The 18242-nt window shown below is 44.4% G+C and overlaps 1 protein-coding gene across 3 annotated transcripts in view; it reads left to right on the top strand.

Moving 5' to 3' along the window:
* The window catches only part of LOC135509202 (protein BANP-like), a 73876-nt gene that overhangs the window by 33451 nt on the left and 22183 nt on the right, over nt 1-18242 (top strand). For 2 of the 3 annotated variants that reach the window (XM_064929657.1, XM_064929658.1), the window contains exons 10-11: nt 453-524; nt 1579-1623. In XM_064929657.1, coding sequence (XP_064785729.1) covers nt 453-524; nt 1579-1623 — 117 coding nt within the window. Of the gene's footprint in view, nt 1-452; nt 525-1578; nt 1624-12299; nt 12423-18242 lie in introns of those variants that run through there. The other variant, XM_064929659.1, reaches the window with a different exon arrangement.

Genomic DNA, 18242 nt, shown 5'->3' with positions numbered 1-18242 from the left:
TGAAAGATTTAAAGTAGTATTGGACTCCAGTCCTCGAGTACCCTCAATAGCACATCTTTTTGTTGTTGCCTGATTCAACTCCTCAAGGGCTTGATTAGTTGACAAGTTGAATCTGGTGTGTTGTACAGGGCTACAACAAAAATGAGTGCTGTTGGGGGTACTCAAGGTCGGACGATAGTTGGTAAACACCGTTCTAGAGTATTAGTTGGTGCAGCCAAGCTTAAAATGTGCGAGTGCTGCTAAAAACCTGACAGCAGCGAGGTTCAGACTAGGGTCTGATGGTGGAGGGGGGAAAGTGGACTCAGTAACTGTATGTGTTAACGGTGCCAGAAGAGTAGTGCACATTATAGTACATACATACACACCTCATATTGTGAGCTCTCTCTTTCTCTTCATTCTTTCTTTGTCTGTCTGTGCCTTTCTTTCATCTTGTTCTCTCTCTCCATTATCAGATCCCTCAGGGACATCTCCACATTGCCCAGGTGCCACAGGGGGAAGAGGTGCAGATCACACAAGACAGTGAGGTAAGTGTTTCTGTTTGTCCCTCTGTCTGTTTGTCTGTCAGTCCATCCGTTTGTCTGTCTATGCGGTCTGTCTATCCGGGTATCCCAGTCAGTAAATCGGAAGTGCACGGTAATAGTCAGTAATGGTAGCAAGTATTAAAGTCATTAGGCAGGAGTTCACCGCAAGCAGATGTTAAATGTTAAGAGTGCTTGTTTATATCTACTGCCTGCTTATGCATGGGTCATTATACTATTTGTTTCCACATAATACCCAGATGGCCTGTGTCTCTCACCAGACAGCCTTGCATGCACACAATGGCTTGACTCTATGAGAATCGGACCCAAAACCACACCAAGTGTCTGAGAAAGAATTATTTGCCCCAGCATCATAGTTAAACATTTTGTTTAATAAGATGTGGGGGGGAGAGAGATTTATTTCAAGGCGCCACTGCACGCACACACACAAACTTGAATATACACACAGACACGTACACACACACACACACTTGAATAGTCACTCATGCACAAAAGCATACCTAAACTCACACAAGCAAATAAATTAACACCGGCACTCATGCAAATAGGGCTGACACACTGACCAGGTATTCTTAAAGAGGTTTTTAACCTGTACAAGCAAGGAGTAGCGAGAAGGAGAGAGCAAGAGAGACGGAGGAAGAAAAGCTCCAAAAGCCTTTCTGCTCTTTGTGATTGGATGACAGAAATGTTTTTGCTGTTGTGTCTCCTTCCCACTCAATGATCTTGTTTGTTTTGGGAGTTCATAGCTTAGCAACAAAATCCCACTTCTCCCAATTGCCACTCAGTGTGTGGAACAGGGCACTCCTCATCAAAGCCATTGGCATGTTGGAGAAGGAAATGAGGCTATTTGGGAGAGATTACCATGCTGCCTGTCCATAAGGCAGCTGAGACGGCATTGGATATGTATGAAATGCAATTACAAACTAAAATAGAGCAGAAGGAATGAATCGGGCTTATTTGGGCTTGTTTTTAATGTGCTAATGCTAATGTCATGTGACTGTGATGCTGTCTGATTGATCTCACTCTCTCTCTCGCTCAGGGGAACCTTCAGATCCACCAGGTGCATGTTGGGCAGGATGGACAGGTAAGTCCCTTCACTCCCGACAGTAACTCTCCCCTCAGGTTTTACCCCCAAATTTCTTCACAGAAAATATTTGCAATGAAACACGAACTAGCGGTTGTTATTGGACGAGTCCATGTTGCCCATCCCTGTTTCAGGTCGTTTTGTTCTGTTTGGTGCCTAACAGAACAAAATGACCCATGGAGGTTTAGTTTAGTTCCCACAAATTCTTCATTACTTCTGGGTTACCTCCATGTGCTGGTCCTCCTCTTTCCTGTGGATCCTTCAAACACACATAGAGAGGAGCTACAGCATTTATCCATCCCTGTCTGATCTTTCTTTCTCTCTTGAATGTCTTTCTCTCCTTCCCTCTCTCTCTCTCTCTCACTTACCCAGCCTCTCTCGCTGTCTGTCTCACTTGCTTTCTCTCCTTCCCTCTCTCTCTCACTTACCCAGCCTCTCTCGCTGTCTGTCTCACATGCTTTCTCTCCTTCCCCCTCTCTCTCACTTACCCAGCCTCTCTCGCTGTCTGTCTCACATGCTTTCTCTCCTTCCCCCTCTCTCTCACTTACCCAGCCTCTCTCGCTGTCTGTCTCACATGCTTTCTCTCCTTCCCCCTCTCTCTCACTTACCCAGCCTCTCTCGCTGTCTGTCTCACATGCTTTCTCTCCTTCCCTCTCTCTCTCTCTCTCTCTCACTTACCCAGCCTCTCTCGCTGTCTGTCTCACTTGCTTTCTCTCCTTCCCTCTCTCTCTCACTTACCCAGCCTCTCTCGCTGTCTGTCTCACATGCTTTCTCTCCTTCCCCCTCTCTCTCACTTACCCAGCCTCTCTCGCTGTCTCTCACATGCTTTCTCTCCTTCCCTCTCTCTCGCACTTACCCAGCCTCTCTCGCTGTCTGTCTCACATGCTTTCTCAACTTCCTGTCTGTCTTTCCCCTCTGTCCATCACTCCCTTCTCTCTTTGTGGGTAGAGGAATGGATGGTGTGTTTGGTGCCGAGGGCCCTGTTCTTCCTGTTTCTGTTCTTCCTGTTTCTCTGTTCTTTCTTCTGGGATCAAATAGAGACTCCTGATCAAAGCACAAGGGCTGTGTGAGGATCACAGATCACACATCACAGATGGGCGCTGTGCAGACCAGGCATTATTTCATATTCATGATCTCATTGCGATCGTCTAGAAGCCTGGCCGTAGAGGAAGTGTCTCACTCTCTGTCTCTCGCTCCCTAGACTGTTTTTCTCTCTCTCTCTGTGTGTGTGTGTGTGTGTGTGTGTGTACAGGACCGATTGTGTGAAGTTAAGTCTTTCTCAGTTTATGAGAACTGTTTTTATTAAACCCAAGCTATTTTTAAGCCAATTAGCTCACCCCTTATTCCAAGGAGCTCTCTGTGTTTGGAGAGGAGCGAGTGTTTGGTAAGGAACTCCAACAGTCATACCAACTACAAACTCTAGACTAGAGTTAATGGCCCTTGGGCTGCCAATGGTACTTTCCACAATATGGTAGTTTATCAGTTATCAACCGATATTCAACTCCAGCTGTTCTCAGTATCTCCATAACTCCTTGAACTCAGTGACTCTCAAATGAGTGTAAGTTGAAGTCTAGCCTTGTTGACTTTGAAGGCAAACGCACTAACACATCTGGGACCAGGCTAGCTTGGATCAGAGTTATTGGATCCATTTGTTTGTTCTAGACAGGGCCTCAGTGTGAGTCTCTGTAATGACACCTGTGTGTGTTTGTGCGTGTGGCATGTTTTTGGTTTGTATTAGATCTGCATTTCAAGCGGCATTGTTTTTTACATGTGTTCTCATTTCCACAGATTAGGTATTTGTCCCTTACCCCTTTACAGAAACACACACACACATCCTCAGATGAACCGGTCATTGAGGCCGGTGGGCGTGATGGCACAGCAGCATTCCGGACTGTTTATCTTTTGTAACTTGGCTCCGGTTCCGACTCTGTTCTGGTTCTGATTTTGAAGCCTCCTTAACCCAAGTTCTACAGTAGTTTTACAACCCTGTTTCCGATGTTATTCAGCAATAACCTGTTATTAACTCTTAGGCTTTCTGCCAGTACGTCTCACTTGTCAGGATAGGGCTAGTTCCTCATCGGTTTGACTATCAAATGCACACACACACCCACACGCTCACACTCATCCACCACCACGGCATGTAGCCTAGCGGTTAAGAGCGTTGGGCCAGTAACCAAAAGGTCGCTGGTTCGAATCCCTGTGCTGGCAAGGTGGAAAAATCTGCTGTTCGAATATTCGTGTGCAAGGAATAATTAACTACATCTCCACCCCTCAACCAGTATTCTACAAGAGCACAGACACGAGGGACAACAGACGCAGCAGTCTCTCATTGCAGATGAGCTGAAGGAAGTCATCAATGACCTTGGACCACAGAAGGTATTTGCACTGGTGACAGATAATGCTGCGAACATGAAGGCTGCTTGGTATAAAGTGGAGGAGTCCTACCCTCACATCACACCCACGAGCTGTGATGCTCATGCATTGAATCTGCTCCTCGAGGACATCATGGCACTGAAACAATGGATACACTCTACAAGAGAGCCAAGGAAATGGTTTGGTATGTGAAGGGTCATCAAGTTATAGCAGCAATCTACCTCACCAAGCAAAGCGAGAAGAATAAGAGCACCACATTGAAGCTGCCCAGCAACACCCGTTGGAGTGGTGTCTTCATGTTTGACAGTCTCCTGGGGGGAAGGAGTCTGCCGATATGGACCGCCCCATCAATAGGATCCTCCTGGATGTATTTTGGGAGAGAGTGGTAAGCAGCCTGAAACTCCTGAAAACTGTAGCAATAGCTATTGCAGTGATTGATGGACACAATGCCACTCTGTCTGATGTTCAGACTGCTTGCAGATGTAAGAGAAATCTGTACTGCCCTGCCCACTTCACTGTTGCTCCAAGCAGAGGAAACTGCAGTTCTGAAATGCATCAAAAAGTGTGAAGACTTCTGCCTGAAGCCCATACATGCCGCAGTGTACATGTTGGACCCCAAGCACGCTGGCAAGAGCATCCTGTCTGGTGCAGAGATCAACAAGACCAGTGGTGTCATCACTACCGTGTCTCGCCACCTTGGCCTGGATGAGGGCAAGGTTCTTGGCAGTCTGGCGAAGTACACTTCTAAGCAAGGGCTTTGGGATGGAGATGCAATATGGCAGTCCTGCCAACATATCTCATCAGCCACCTGGTGAACGGGACTTTGTTGAACTGAGGCTTTTTTCCCTGTTGCCTCCATCATCCTCCAAATCCCACCAACATCAGCTACCTCAGAGTGCAACTGGTCCTTGTTTGGGAACACACACACCAAATCATATAACAGGCTGACCAATACAATGGTTGAAACATTGGGGGCCATCTGAGCAAATCTGAGTCTTTTTGAGCCTGACAATGAGCCATCCTCAACAAGATAAGTTCTCAGAGTCTGATGTTCAAGAGGTGGACATTGAGGAGGTCCAGGGAGAAGACATGGAAGCCTGAGAGGAAGACAACCAAAGCTTTAGTTTCGAGACTATCAATTTATAGATGTATGTTGAAAATGTTTTTGGGAGATGTGAAGGATCATTCAATATTCCCTTTCTTTTGTTGTTTAGTGAAATCATATCATGTGAAGAGTCAACTCCATTTAATTTATGTTCAATTCGTAACTAACTATTTTTTTATATTTTTTGGGGAAGGATTTAATCATTTTCAAATATGTCTACTTATGATAAGGTTAAACGTTTATGTTTCTTGTGGAGCAATAGAGCAGGAGTGGTAGATACTCTGAATGATCATCCATGAAAAGCCAACTGACATTTAGTCCTGAGGTGCTGACCTGTTGCACCCTCAACAACCACTGTGCTTATTATTATTTGACCCTGCTGGTCATCTATGAAGATTTGAACATCCTGGCCATGTTCTGGCTGTGCCGGGTGGAGATTATAACAGAAGAGGACTGGCCCACCCCTCAGCCTGGTTCCTCTCTAGGTTTCTTGCTAGGTTCTGGCCTTTCTAGGGAGTTTTCCTAGCCACTGTGTTTCTACATCTGCATTGCTTGCTGTTTGGGGTTTTTGGCTGGGTTTCTGTACAGCACTTTGACATCAGCTGATGTAAGAAGGGCTTCATAAATATATTTGATTGATTGATTTCTGTCTCCGTATGGTAAGTATATCCAATGCAAAAAAACATCTACATTTAAATGCTATTAATATTAATTTGCATATATTTCCATTATTTCCCATATTCCCCTTAATTCCCATATATTCCCATTAATTCCCATGGAAAGTTTCCACCTTTGAATATTCCCCAAAATGTGCAACCCTAGTTAGATTTAAGTGTCCTTCCCAGTGCCAGAGTGTCGCTGACTAGGGTTGTGTCCCAAATGGCACCCTATCCTCTACTATATAGAGTACTACTTTTGACCAGAACCCCGTAGGCTCTGCTCAAAGGTAGTGCACTACATAGGGAATAGGGTGCCATTTGGGAGGCACACTAGCTTTGTATAGAGACTTAACGAGACAGGACCTCTATCCCCCTGGCAGAACATGAGACCCTTGTCCAGTAAAGACCCACTCTTTTCTTTTCCCACTTAACTTTATAGGTCCTATTTTGATTGTGTCTGTAAAATGATATGAGGCCAGCGCCAAAACAAACACACACTGACTTATTCTTCTAACCTTGTGTCCCAGGTCTGGCTTTTCACACACACACACACACACACACACACACACACACACACACACACATATATATATATATATGGACACACACACAGTGACTCAGGGTATCTTCCCCTCCTTGCTAGTGTGTTTTCCCAGGGAGTGAGACAGGAATAGCACTAGCTGACTCTGTCAGTATTGTTCTCATATGAGCCTGGTGTGTTTTTATGTGTGACTGATTGCTTTGAACGTTGATGCAACCCAGATCAGATTAAAGGATACACACACACACACACGCACAGAGGAACGGAGCGTGAAGTTGTTTCACTTCTGACTTATGAGTCACTTACTTATAAGTGAAGTCAGGTTTGTCAGATTAACTCGATTTGATTGCATCCCGGATTGTGTTCTGTTCATTGTGCGTCGGTAATGATGATTACTCTAACATGGTGAGAGCACAGCACACATTGCCAAAAGACCAAGGCACTGCATCTCAGTGCTCAAGGCGTCACTACAGACCCTGGTTTGATTCCAGGCTATATCACAACCGGCTGTGATTGGAAGTCCCATAGGGCGGCGCACAATTGGCCCATTGTTGTCCGGGTTTGGCCGGGGTAGGCCGTCATTGTAAATAAGAATTTGTTCTTAACTGACTTGCCTAGTTAAATAAAGGTTAAATAAATAAATAATAAATGAATCTACTACAATATACAAGGCCTGTTTCTGAGTACGTAGGCTACAGCTACACTTAATATCTGTGTGATGTCATTGTTGCTCCAGCGCAGTAGGATACTGCTCACTCAGGCTATGTTAGTGTAGCCTATATCACACTGCTGGAAGACCTCCACATCTCCTCCCTCCCTCTCTCTCTCTCTTATCCGGGGCTCTCTTCTTCCCTCTCTCATTATTTTAATCTCCTTTTGGTTATAGATAGGGCCAGTCTATCAGGCAGCAGGGTGCTTCCTTCTGCAACGCTCACTACCTCTCGTCACAGCTGCAGACTGCTGCCCCCTAGTGACGGGATGGTTGATGAGTGTGTGAGGGTGGTGTGTGTGGCTGGTGGTGGGAGGAGGGTGGGTGAGTATGTGTGTGATGGTGGGGATGCTATATTTCATGTGGTGACTGGTGTTTCTGTGGCAGTGGGATCCACTGTGGTCGCTTGGGAGATTGTGGCTTGTGTAAGGGGTGTGTATTCTTGGTCCAGACAGAGCAGTTGTATTATAGGCCTGTGTCATTGCAGTGTTGTGTGTTTACATACTGGGGTTGTGACTCCCTGTTAGAGGTCTGCAGGCTAGTTGATGGGTGAGGGTGGAAGAAGGGCTTTGGGGTTAAAGGGGAACAGAAAGAGGGGAAGACGGCGATAAGACAGTTTTAGCCGAACAGAGAGAGTTTAAAAAGCTGAGTGGGATGCAGACTGACCCCCATGTCTGCTCCCTCCTTGCCCTCTACCCTTCTGTGACGGTACAAAGTCTCCGGACTGCTTGCTAAGGTACAGTGGCACGATTATATAACTCACTGTGTGTGTGTGTGTTGGTCTGTGCGCTTGTATGTGTGTGTATCCATCATATTGGAGAGGGATAGAAATTCTTGAAGATGTTCATGCTGACACTGAGGGGAAATAGAGAGTTAGGCAGAACTCTGTGTCACGCACACACAGAGCTAGATACGAACACACGATACCCGATACCTGTGTGGAACTCCTCTCTCACACACACACACACACATAAAAGGAGTGACAGTAAGTGCACCTGCTATATGGTCATACAGTTGAAGTCGGAAGTTTACATACACTTAGGTTGGAGTCATTAAAACTCGTTTTTAAACCACTCCACAAATTTCTTGTTAACAAACTAGTTTTGGCAAGTCGGTTAGGACATTTACTTTGTGCATGACACAAGTAATTTTTCCAACAATTGTTTACAGACAGATTATTTCACTTATAATTCACTGTATCTCAATTCAGAAGTTTACATACACTAAGTTGACTGTGCCTTTTAAACAGCTTCAAGGTATGGGAGTTGCCATCACAAAGCCCAGACATCAATCCTATAGAAAATGTGTGGGCAGAACTGAAAAATGGTGTGTGAGCAAGGAGGCCTACAAACCTGACTCCGTTACACCAGCTCTGTCAGGAGGAATGGGCCAAAATCCACCCAACTTATCGTTGAAGGCTACCCGAAATGTTTGACCCAAGTTAAACAATTTAAAGGCAATGCTACCAAATACGAATTGAGTGTATGTAAACTTCTGACCCACTGGAAATGTGATGTGACATTTCACATTCTTAAAATAAAGTGGTGATCCTAACTGACCTAAGACAGAGCATTTTTACTAGGATTAAATGTCAGGAATTGTGAAAATCTGATATTAAATGCATTTGGCTAAGGTGTATGTAAACTTCTGACTTCAACTGTGTTTGTATGCATTCCTTAAGTGATACCGAGGTGACCCCCTTGGTGCTCCGGCAGGAGGACGTGGCTTTGAAACCCCACATCCTCTCTTCCTGTCTTTCACTCTCCCCCTTCCATGCAACCTCCGGTAGAGCCCTCGGGCCAGGCCTCATCCTGTCAGGCAGATGTTGCATAACACCTGGAACGTCCTGAGGTTCAACTGTTGTGTTCTTGTGGATAAGCAGTGTGGGAACCGGGTCAGGGAACTCAGTGGTCCCAGCCGGGCCGGACGGCTCAGTTTGTCCTGGAGTGTGTCAAGAACCCCAAGCCCCTCTCACTTCCCCAGGCCTGTCTGTCAGTCAGGGGCTTTAATCACAAGTGTGCGGGGGTGAGGGAAAGGGAGCGGGAGTGAGGGAAGGGAGCGGGAGTGAGGGAAAGGGAGCGGGAGTGAGGGAAAGGGAGCGGGAGTGAGGGAAGGGAGCGGGAGTGAGGGAAAGGGAGCGGGAGGGAGGGAAGGGAGCGGGAGGGAGGGAAAGGGAGCGGGAGGGAGGGAAAGGGAGCGGGAGTGAGGGAAAGGGAGCGGGAGTGAGGGAAAGGGAGCGGGAGTGAGGGAAAGGGAGCGGGAGTGAGGGAAAGGGAGCGGGAGTGAGGAAAAGGGAGCGGGAGTGAGGGAAGGGAGCGGGAGTGAGGGAAGGGAGCGGGAGTGAGGGAAGGGAGCGGGAGTGAGGGAAAGGGAGCGGGAGGGAGGGAAAGGGAGCGGGAGTGAGGGAAAGGGAGCGGGAGTGAGGGAAAGGGAGCGGGAGGGAGGGAAGGGAGCGGGAGGGAGGGAAAGGGAGCGGGAGGGAGGGAAAGGGAGCGGGAGGGAGGGAAGGGAGCGGGAGTGAGGGAGGGAAAGGGAGCGGGAGGGAGGGAAGGGAGCGGGAGGGGGAGGGAGGGAAGGGAGCGGGAGGGAGGGAAGGGAGCGGGAGGGAGGGAAAGGGAGCGGGAGGGAGGGAAGGGAGCGGGAGGGAGGAAAAGGGAGCGGGAGGGAGGGAAAGGCAGCGGGAGGGAGGGAAAGGCAGCGGGAGAAGTGGATGGGGGGTGTGGAAAGATGCAGAGTAAGTCATGGGGAGGATGGGACAGGTGGAGTTAGTGACAAAGAAAGGAACAAGTGGAGGTAGAGTACAGAGTAAGAGAGAGAGAGAGGGTGGATGGGACAGATAGAGGGACTATTAGAGGTAGAGAGATGAGAAAAGGGGGAAGCAGTACCATACTGTTGCAGGGTTCTTTGGAGCTCAGCTCCCTCTGCTTCTAACACTGGAGTTCTGGGCTGGACTGCACTTAGCTCATTTCCCAGAGAACATAATTAAAGCACCACGAGATTGCACTCGAATGAGTAAATACCATTGGCAGCGTGGTGTGTGTGACACTGACCATACCAATCACTCATTGCAGGCATTTTGCTGTTATTGTTCAGTTTGATAATTAGCCTGTACTAGAGAAATGTGAAGTTTGAAATGAAATACATTTGCTAATGTTTATGGGACTGGTGGTGGTGGAAGGATAGTAATAAAAGAACAGTGGTGCACAATGTTTAAAACTTATTGTTGAGGCAATTTATCACAATATACATTTTTGTCCAGCACTACCATCGCTCTACTGTTCCTGATGTCTAACACATAGAGTAGATGCTGGGGAGTCTACAGGGTTAAGAACATAGTACACTCCGGATCGAACCGCTGGACCACAGACTGAATTTTAATTTAATCGTCCTATTTCTCCCTGTCCAAGAATGTTGTTGATAATATCATGGGAGGGCTTGTTGAGTATTTTGGGATCCAAAATGGAGGAGAGAGACAGTGAATGGAGAAGACAGGCAGCGGCTCCCCCCGTAAATTATATCCACAAGGGGAGTGGAAAGCAAGTGAGAGTTGCATACTTGGAAACAGTGATGTAGATACAGAGATGTATGTTTTATATCCCTGTTTAGTGTTTGTGCAATGCATGTTAGTGGTGTAGGATTTAAAGCTTGTGCTATTAAAGAGGTTCACATTTCAAAGGAGCAGTGTTTTAATAGGGAGTCTGCACTGTCTCCTATAGACCTATGGCATTATAGGAGGAAGATAAGGGGCTTTCTTCTCAGATCACAGATCATTCTGTAGATATCCAAGATCAAATATGGAGATCACAGATTGCATGTCAAAATGTGTCTGTCTACTGTCTAGATGGTGTATGCTTTGCCTTGCTGTGTAAGTGTTGGTGTTCATATCATTGTGTGTGTGTATATGAGAGAGTGAGTGAAGAATGGATAGTAAAGAGGTTATCTATGTCCCTTGTAGTGGTACTTTATGCCCCTAGTAGTGTGTCTGGGCAGATAAGATCTGTGGAGCCTGCCTGGTTCCCTGGTAGTGTGTAAACAAGAACAAGATGTCTCTGGTAACAACTTCACTGTGCCTGGAGCATCACTACCACACCAGACCTCCAGACTCCTGCTGGGTTTGAGCCCACAGCTACCCCAGGAAGATGCACCACAGCAGGGCTTAGAGAGGGATGGAGAGTCTCTAATTATACCCTATTCCCCATTTTTTTGGGGGGGGGGGTTAATTGTAGCTACCACTTAAGTCAACAATTTCCTCAGTCTCCCATTGACATCAATTCATGAATAAGGGAAAATGTGACACAAAGTTGTCTGTAGGCAAGTAGTGACAGCATGCAGAATAATTTGTTGTGTACTTTTGTCGCAGCTCGGAGGTAGCATGAGAAGCATCGTCCCAAAAAATGAATGTAATCCATTGTACTGATATTAGCAAAGCTGCATTGCAAGCCGAAACCTCCTCAAAAACACTTCCAGTGGGCCACAGTCCAGTGCTGCTAAATTAATATAGGGGAAATACTGACTTCAAACTAAGTTTTGTAGCGTCAATATTCAAGAAGAATCTGTCCATGTTTTCTTTTCAGTGAGAATGTTTTTTTTTTTTTGCATCAAGCCACCTGTGAGTTTGTTCACAGCTCTGGTAATCAATCTGCGATACACCTTATTGTCTATGTTACAACAAAAAACAGACCGATGTGGCTGTGTGACTGCATAAGGAAGTAGTTCCAGTTTTGAGTAACAAAATTCCATCAGAATGCAAGTAAAAAAAATAATCAAACTACCAAACTTAGTTTGAAGTGTTTTTCGGCTGGCAATGCAGCTTTGCTTACATCGGTGCTATGAATTACATGCATTTTTTTCAGATGATGCTAATAATGCTAACACCTGGCTGTGGCAAAGCAAACTATTTAAACTGTTTGTGGCTACTGTCACTACTGGCCTACAGACACAGTTCATCCACAATTGAGTTATCTCTTTAAGAATCTACACGGCCAATAGACACACCTTATCCCATCACACTTTGATGACACAAGCAATTAAAGATGATCCAGAGGATTCCTGTAAAGCGTCTGTTTTATATTTATACAGTGTATATAGATAGCCATGTTATTTTTTACTACTTATTCAATGTGTATTTATTCCTCGTCACATGTTTTAATTTTTTTTTAAATCTTTAACTCTGCATTGTTGGAAAAGGACTCGTAAGTAAGCATTTCACTGTTTAGTCTACACCTGTTGTTTACGACAAATGTGACAAATATAATTTGATTCGAGTTTTTGTTTCCTTTTCTGATAAAGACTACTCTTATAAACAGCAGTAAAACACCCTGAATGGTGGATAAAGAGGCTTTTATGTACACATGTACATAAACCAGAGATGTCCTTTCATGGAAGATGTGAAAACCCAGCAGGGAGGGTTGTATCGTGGACCAAGTGGGCTGCGTGTGAAAGATCAGAGGTGAGTGTGTTGTCGCTCCCTCACAGTGGGTTGGCGGTAGGCCAGGACCGGTGTTTGCTCACTTCAATATTTTGTTCTGCGGAGTGTGTATATCAGGTCTGCACACTCAATCTAAAGAAACAATCTAAATCGAACCATCGTAAAGTCATAATTGTGGAAAATGGAGAATGGCTGCAAATGCCAGAGCCGACGTGTGTCTGTGTGTAGGTCGATTTATGGGTGGAAAGGAAGAGCGGTGAAGAGGTGTTTGTTTGGGTGGGGTGAGTGTATGCCTCTTTTGACAAAAATGTAGAATTCCTACTAAAGGCCGTTTTTACGTGTAACAGTCCTTCGTAGAAGTGCTTATATTATTATGTTATATTTATATTATATTATTATGTTTATTCCCACATCAATTGTGGGAATAAATTAAGATATGGAAGATTTATTTTATACAGTGGGGAGAACAAGTATTTGATACACTGCCGATTTTGCAGGTTTTCCTACTTACAAAGCATGTAGAGGTCTGTAATATTTATTATAGGTACACTTCAACTGTGAGAGATGGAATCTAAAACAAAAATCAAGAAAATCACATTTGTATGATTTTTAAGTAATTAATTAGCATTTTATTGCATGACATAAGTATTTGATCACCTACCAACCAGTAAGAATTCCGGCTCTCACAGACCTGTTAGTTTTTCTTTAAGAAGCCCTCCTGTTTTCCACTCATTACCTGTATTAACTGCACCTGTTTGAACTCGTTACCTGTATAAAAGACACCTGTCCACACACTCAATCAAACAGACTCCAACCTCTTCACAATGGCCAAGACCAGAGAGCTGTGTAAGGACATCAGGGTAAAATTGTAGACCTGCACAAGGCCGGGATGGGCTACAGGACAATAGTGAAGCAGCTTGGTGAGAAGGCAAAAACTGTTGGCGCAATTATTAGAAAATGGAAGAAGTTCAAGATGACGGTCAATCACCCTCGGTCTGGGGCTCCATGCAAGATCTCACCTCGTGGGGCATCAATGATCATGAGGAAGGTGAGGGATCAGCCCAGAACTATACGGCAGGACCTGAAAAGAGCTGGGACCACAGTCTCAAAGAAAACCATTAGTAACACACTACGCCATCATGGATTAAAATCCTGCAGCACATGCAAGGTCCCCCTGCTCAAGCCAGCGCATGTCCAGGCCCGTCTGAAGCTTGCCAATGACCATCTGGATGATCCAGAGGAGGAATGGGAGAAGGTCATGTGGTCTGATGAGACAAAAATAGAGCTTCTTGGTCTAAACTCCACTCGCCGTGTTTGGAGGAAGAGGAAGGATGAGTACAACCCCAACAACACCATCCCAACCATGAAGCATGGAGGTGGAAACATCATTCTTTGGGGATGCTTTTCTGCAAAGGGGACATGACGACTGCACCGTATTGAGGGGAGGATGGATGGGGCCATGTATCGCGAGATCTTGGCCAACAACCTCCTTCCCTCAGTAAGAGCATTGAAGATGGGTCGTGGCGGGGTCTTCCAGCATGACAACGACCCGAAACACACAGCCAGGGCAACTAAGGAGTGGCACCGTAAGAAGCATCTCAAGGTCCTGGAGTGGCCTAGCCAGTCTCCAGACCTGAACCCAATAGAAAGTCTTTGGAGGGAGCTGAAAGTCCCGAAACCTGAAGGTTCTGGAGAAGGTCTGTATGGAGGAGTGGGCCAAAATCCCTGCTGCAGTGTGTGCAAACCTGTTCAAGAACTACAGGAAACATATGATCTCTGTAATTGCAAACAAAGGTTTCTGTACCAAATATTAAGTTCTGCTTTTCTGATGTATTAAATACTTGTCATGCAATAAAATGTAAATGAATTACTTAAAAATCATACAATGTGATTTTCTTGATTTTTGTTTTAGATTCCGTCTCTCACAGTTGAAGTGTACCTATGCTAAAAATTACAGACCTCTACATGCTTTGTAAGTACGAAAACCTGCAAAATCGGCAATGTATCAAATACTTGTTCTCCCCACTGTATATACACCAAATGTATTTAATTTAAATAACTAAATGCAGTACAACCGAGGCGAGGGCGTTCGAAATGATGCTGGCTGGGGATCTGGTTCAGTACTGTAGGTTGCACCATGTGCTTTTTTTAAAGGCCCTAGGATCTATGTACAGCAATGGTCAGCCAGTCAGTGGGACGACAACCCAATTTGGTTTGAGGAGAGGTTTTAGTGGGTGGAAAATTGGAGGACTATTATAGCTTTATATAGTCGCAGCTACAGTATGCGTAACAGTGCAAATATCATGCAACAGCTATATGGACACTAAATGATCATGGTACTTAATGGTAAGTTTACAAACATGTATAATTGCAACTTGTATCTCATTATGGTAAGTGGTAAAATAAGTATAGCTAATTGTAATGGCTTAGCAGATAATAAGAAAAGACTATCAGTCTTTACCTGGCTAAAAGAGAAGGAATATTATATCAATTGTTTACAGGAAACTCATTCTGCACATTTAGATGAAGTTGTATGGATAAAGGACTGGGGGGGGATCTATTTTTCACATGGGCAAAGAAACTCAAATAAGTGATGATATTAATTAGCAACAACATTGATCCGAATGTTCAAACTATTCAAACAGATCCGCAAGGAATGTGGCCCATTAATCTATATGGTCCAAATAATGATGATCCATGCGTCTTTGAAAATAAATATATTCCTTTATCGAGCTTAGAGTCAATACATGACTCAATTATTATGGTGGGGTTTAAATACCTCAATGGACCGTAAAGGAAATCGCACTACAAACTATCACCCTCGTGCACTTAAGGAAATCACGAATATCATGGATTTATTGGCACTAGTGGCTATATGGAGGTTTAAATATCCTGACCGAGTGAGATAAACATGGCGGAGTTTCAATCAAGCTAGTCGTCTTGACTACTTATGTCATTCTCGCTGGCACTATACAATTTTAAAAGTGTTGATGGGGGACAGAATGTGGTTGGACCATCAAATAATTGGTATACACATTACTTTTACAGAATTTGAAGCCATGCCCATTTTCGGAACAAAAATGGTCTCTAAAAGCATGGAAATAGTGTCCACTGCATGTATACTTCGTATGTTGGCGAACTTAGTGCGACATCCAGGAACTTTTGGCATACTAACTATATCCATACTATGACCAATAATCATAGTTCATACTCAATTTACGTCACTAATAGTGCAGTTATTATGAGTATCCGAACACAGCTTCAGTCTTTGCGTTAAGCTAGTTAGCGTTGGCTCGCGGATTGACAGGTAGATTTCAGAGCGCAGTCTTTCCAGCTGTGCAGACTGTAGATCTGGGTTGAGAAAGTTTAGTGGTGATAGTTGACTTGGAGAGGGTCTTTTTCAACTGACAATCCTGAGGTAACTTATAGGGGATGCAGTGTGACTATGAGAGTGTAGGGTTTATTCTAAAGTGGGGTGTAGGTGTATAAGGATTCAGCAGACTGGTAGACGTCTGGAAGGTTTGAGTAGGAGAGAGGACACAGAGCATCAACTCCAGCCGCTCCCTCTGTCCTTTTGTCCCCCTCACACCCCAAATCTTATTTGTCCTGGCTGGCTCAGGAAGGCTGCAGCAGTTGCAGATGTTGTTGACGGCTGTGAAGTAGGGAGGAAGTTCCAAATACTCCAGAATCCTCTTCTCTTTTTACATGTTTGATCTGAGAGGATAGCAGTGATTCCACTGAGGCTGATAGAAAGCAGATTGGAGTGGTGGATTTATTAGAGCTGTGCCTTGTAAAAGTGTGCTGTGTGTGTAGGTCTTTGTGTGTTTTTAGGTTTGGGTTAGCCAAGTGGGCTGCAATGAGACAGAGGTGGAATGACTTGTTGAGAGTGTGAATGAGGGCTCTTTGACAAAACATACATGCATGTAGATAAACACAAGCACCTCCACACAGATACTCAAAAACATACACACACACACACAAAGCATTATATCATTATTTTTACCTAAAGAGATTCTGATGCAATTACACCACAGTCCAAAACTGTAACAGTTGAAGACCGAGGGGTAACATAACAAATATGCTTGTCTTTTGTTTTCGAACAACTATCTTATTGTCTTCTATCTTGCATTATTCAATCTGAACCATATTCACATGCACCCAAAAGTACCATTCAGATTGCAACAACAGAAAGGGCCTTGTTTGCACAGTTGGTTATTGTGTTTCAATCTGGCCTTCTCCAAATGTTTTTTTGCATTAAGCCACTGTTGTTGTTTAGTTCTGTCTTCTTTCGCCCATTGCTGTATTTCTTCAGTATCCTGTCTCCATTACTGTTGAAAGCATTAAAAAAAAGATTGGCATCAACAACAAAAAAGAAAGCTTTATCCACTTTTTTGTTATTTTCAGGTCATAGCAACTAGCAAACTCTGCTGAGTTGAATTTGAGATGCCTCTTGATTGTTCAGCGTATTTTCTTCTCCAGCTCGCCTTGGCACGGAAACAGCGTGGGCTTGTCTGATGCAGCCTTCTAATCCTTCCCACACACACACACACACCTCAGTGAGCCCTGCTGGTACAGTACTGGTGTGATCAGCCAGTTCTTATTATTTAGGGACCCAAATCTTGCAAGCCGGAGTTCAACAGTAACTATTCTGACTTGTGCTGCTTCTTTCTCGCCAAGTTTTATATTTCTTACTAGGCATTTCTTTGACAACTCATTGCAAGTTGATGTGATTTGGACTTGTGCGAACTTGGGCCTAAACACGAATTAGGCTATTGAAAGCATTGGAAGAATTGTGTGCCTGTGTATAAGTCAGAATATGGCACCGAATGGTGTGTGTCACTCGGACTGTGTGCCAGTGTTTATCAAAGAGTGTGAGATTGTGTGTTTGCTTCATATTGCTTACAGATCTCCATCATGTGTTTGGGTTATATGTGGTCATTGTGTATCTTGTGAGTGTCAGATCCATAATTTCATACGACAGTTTGTGTTTTTGATCAGAACACATTCTCCTTCCAGACATTTCAGTCTAAGCCCAGATATGGGAGATGATGACTCTTTCTCAATTCATCTTTCATCAATGACTTGTCCTCTCCTCACCTCTTTCTCAAACCTCATTGGAGGAAAAGACCTCCCCTCTTACCTTTTCCTCCAATGAGTTCTGAGAAGTAGGTGAGGAGAGGTTTTGAGGAATCAGAAGTGGTTCCTGGGAGACTTCCTATAGTGATGAACCCTCTGCTCTCTGTGTGCTCAGATCCTCAAAGCTGAGAATGCTGACAGCTCTCTCATAAAGGGTTAAAGTCCCAACCTTTTAGTTGAATCGTACAAGTGGTAGTCAACCCTTGAATCCCGTTGTCTGTAAATATACTAGTAGATTTAGCAGCACACACTCAAACACTACACTGAGCAAACTCAATCACACTTAGAATTTCTCTTAAACTGACAAGACCAGAATCTTTTAATAGTTATTCACTCATTATTAAGCACAGCCGCAATCATAAATCATTTTAGTCCACATAGACAACATATAGTGCATTCGGGAATTTTTCAGACCCCCTGACTTTTTCCACATTTTATTACGTTATAGCCTTATTCTAAAATAGATTTTTTTAAACTCATCAATCTACACACAATACCCCATAATGACAAAGCCAAAACAGGCTATACAACCTGTCTATATAAGGTCCCACAGTTGAAAGTGCATGTCAGAGCAAAAACCAAGCCATTAGGTCTAGGTAATTGTCCGTAGAGCTCAGAGACAGGATTGTGTCGAGGCACAGATCTGAGGAAGGGTACCAAAACATTTC

Source organism: Oncorhynchus masou, chromosome 22 (genome assembly GCF_036934945.1).
Source record: "Oncorhynchus masou masou isolate Uvic2021 chromosome 22, UVic_Omas_1.1, whole genome shotgun sequence".
NCBI classification, from domain to species: Eukaryota; Metazoa; Chordata; class Actinopteri; order Salmoniformes; family Salmonidae; genus Oncorhynchus; species Oncorhynchus masou.
Note: the sequence above shows the minus strand (reverse complement) of the source record. Positions and strands in the feature narration are given on the sequence as shown.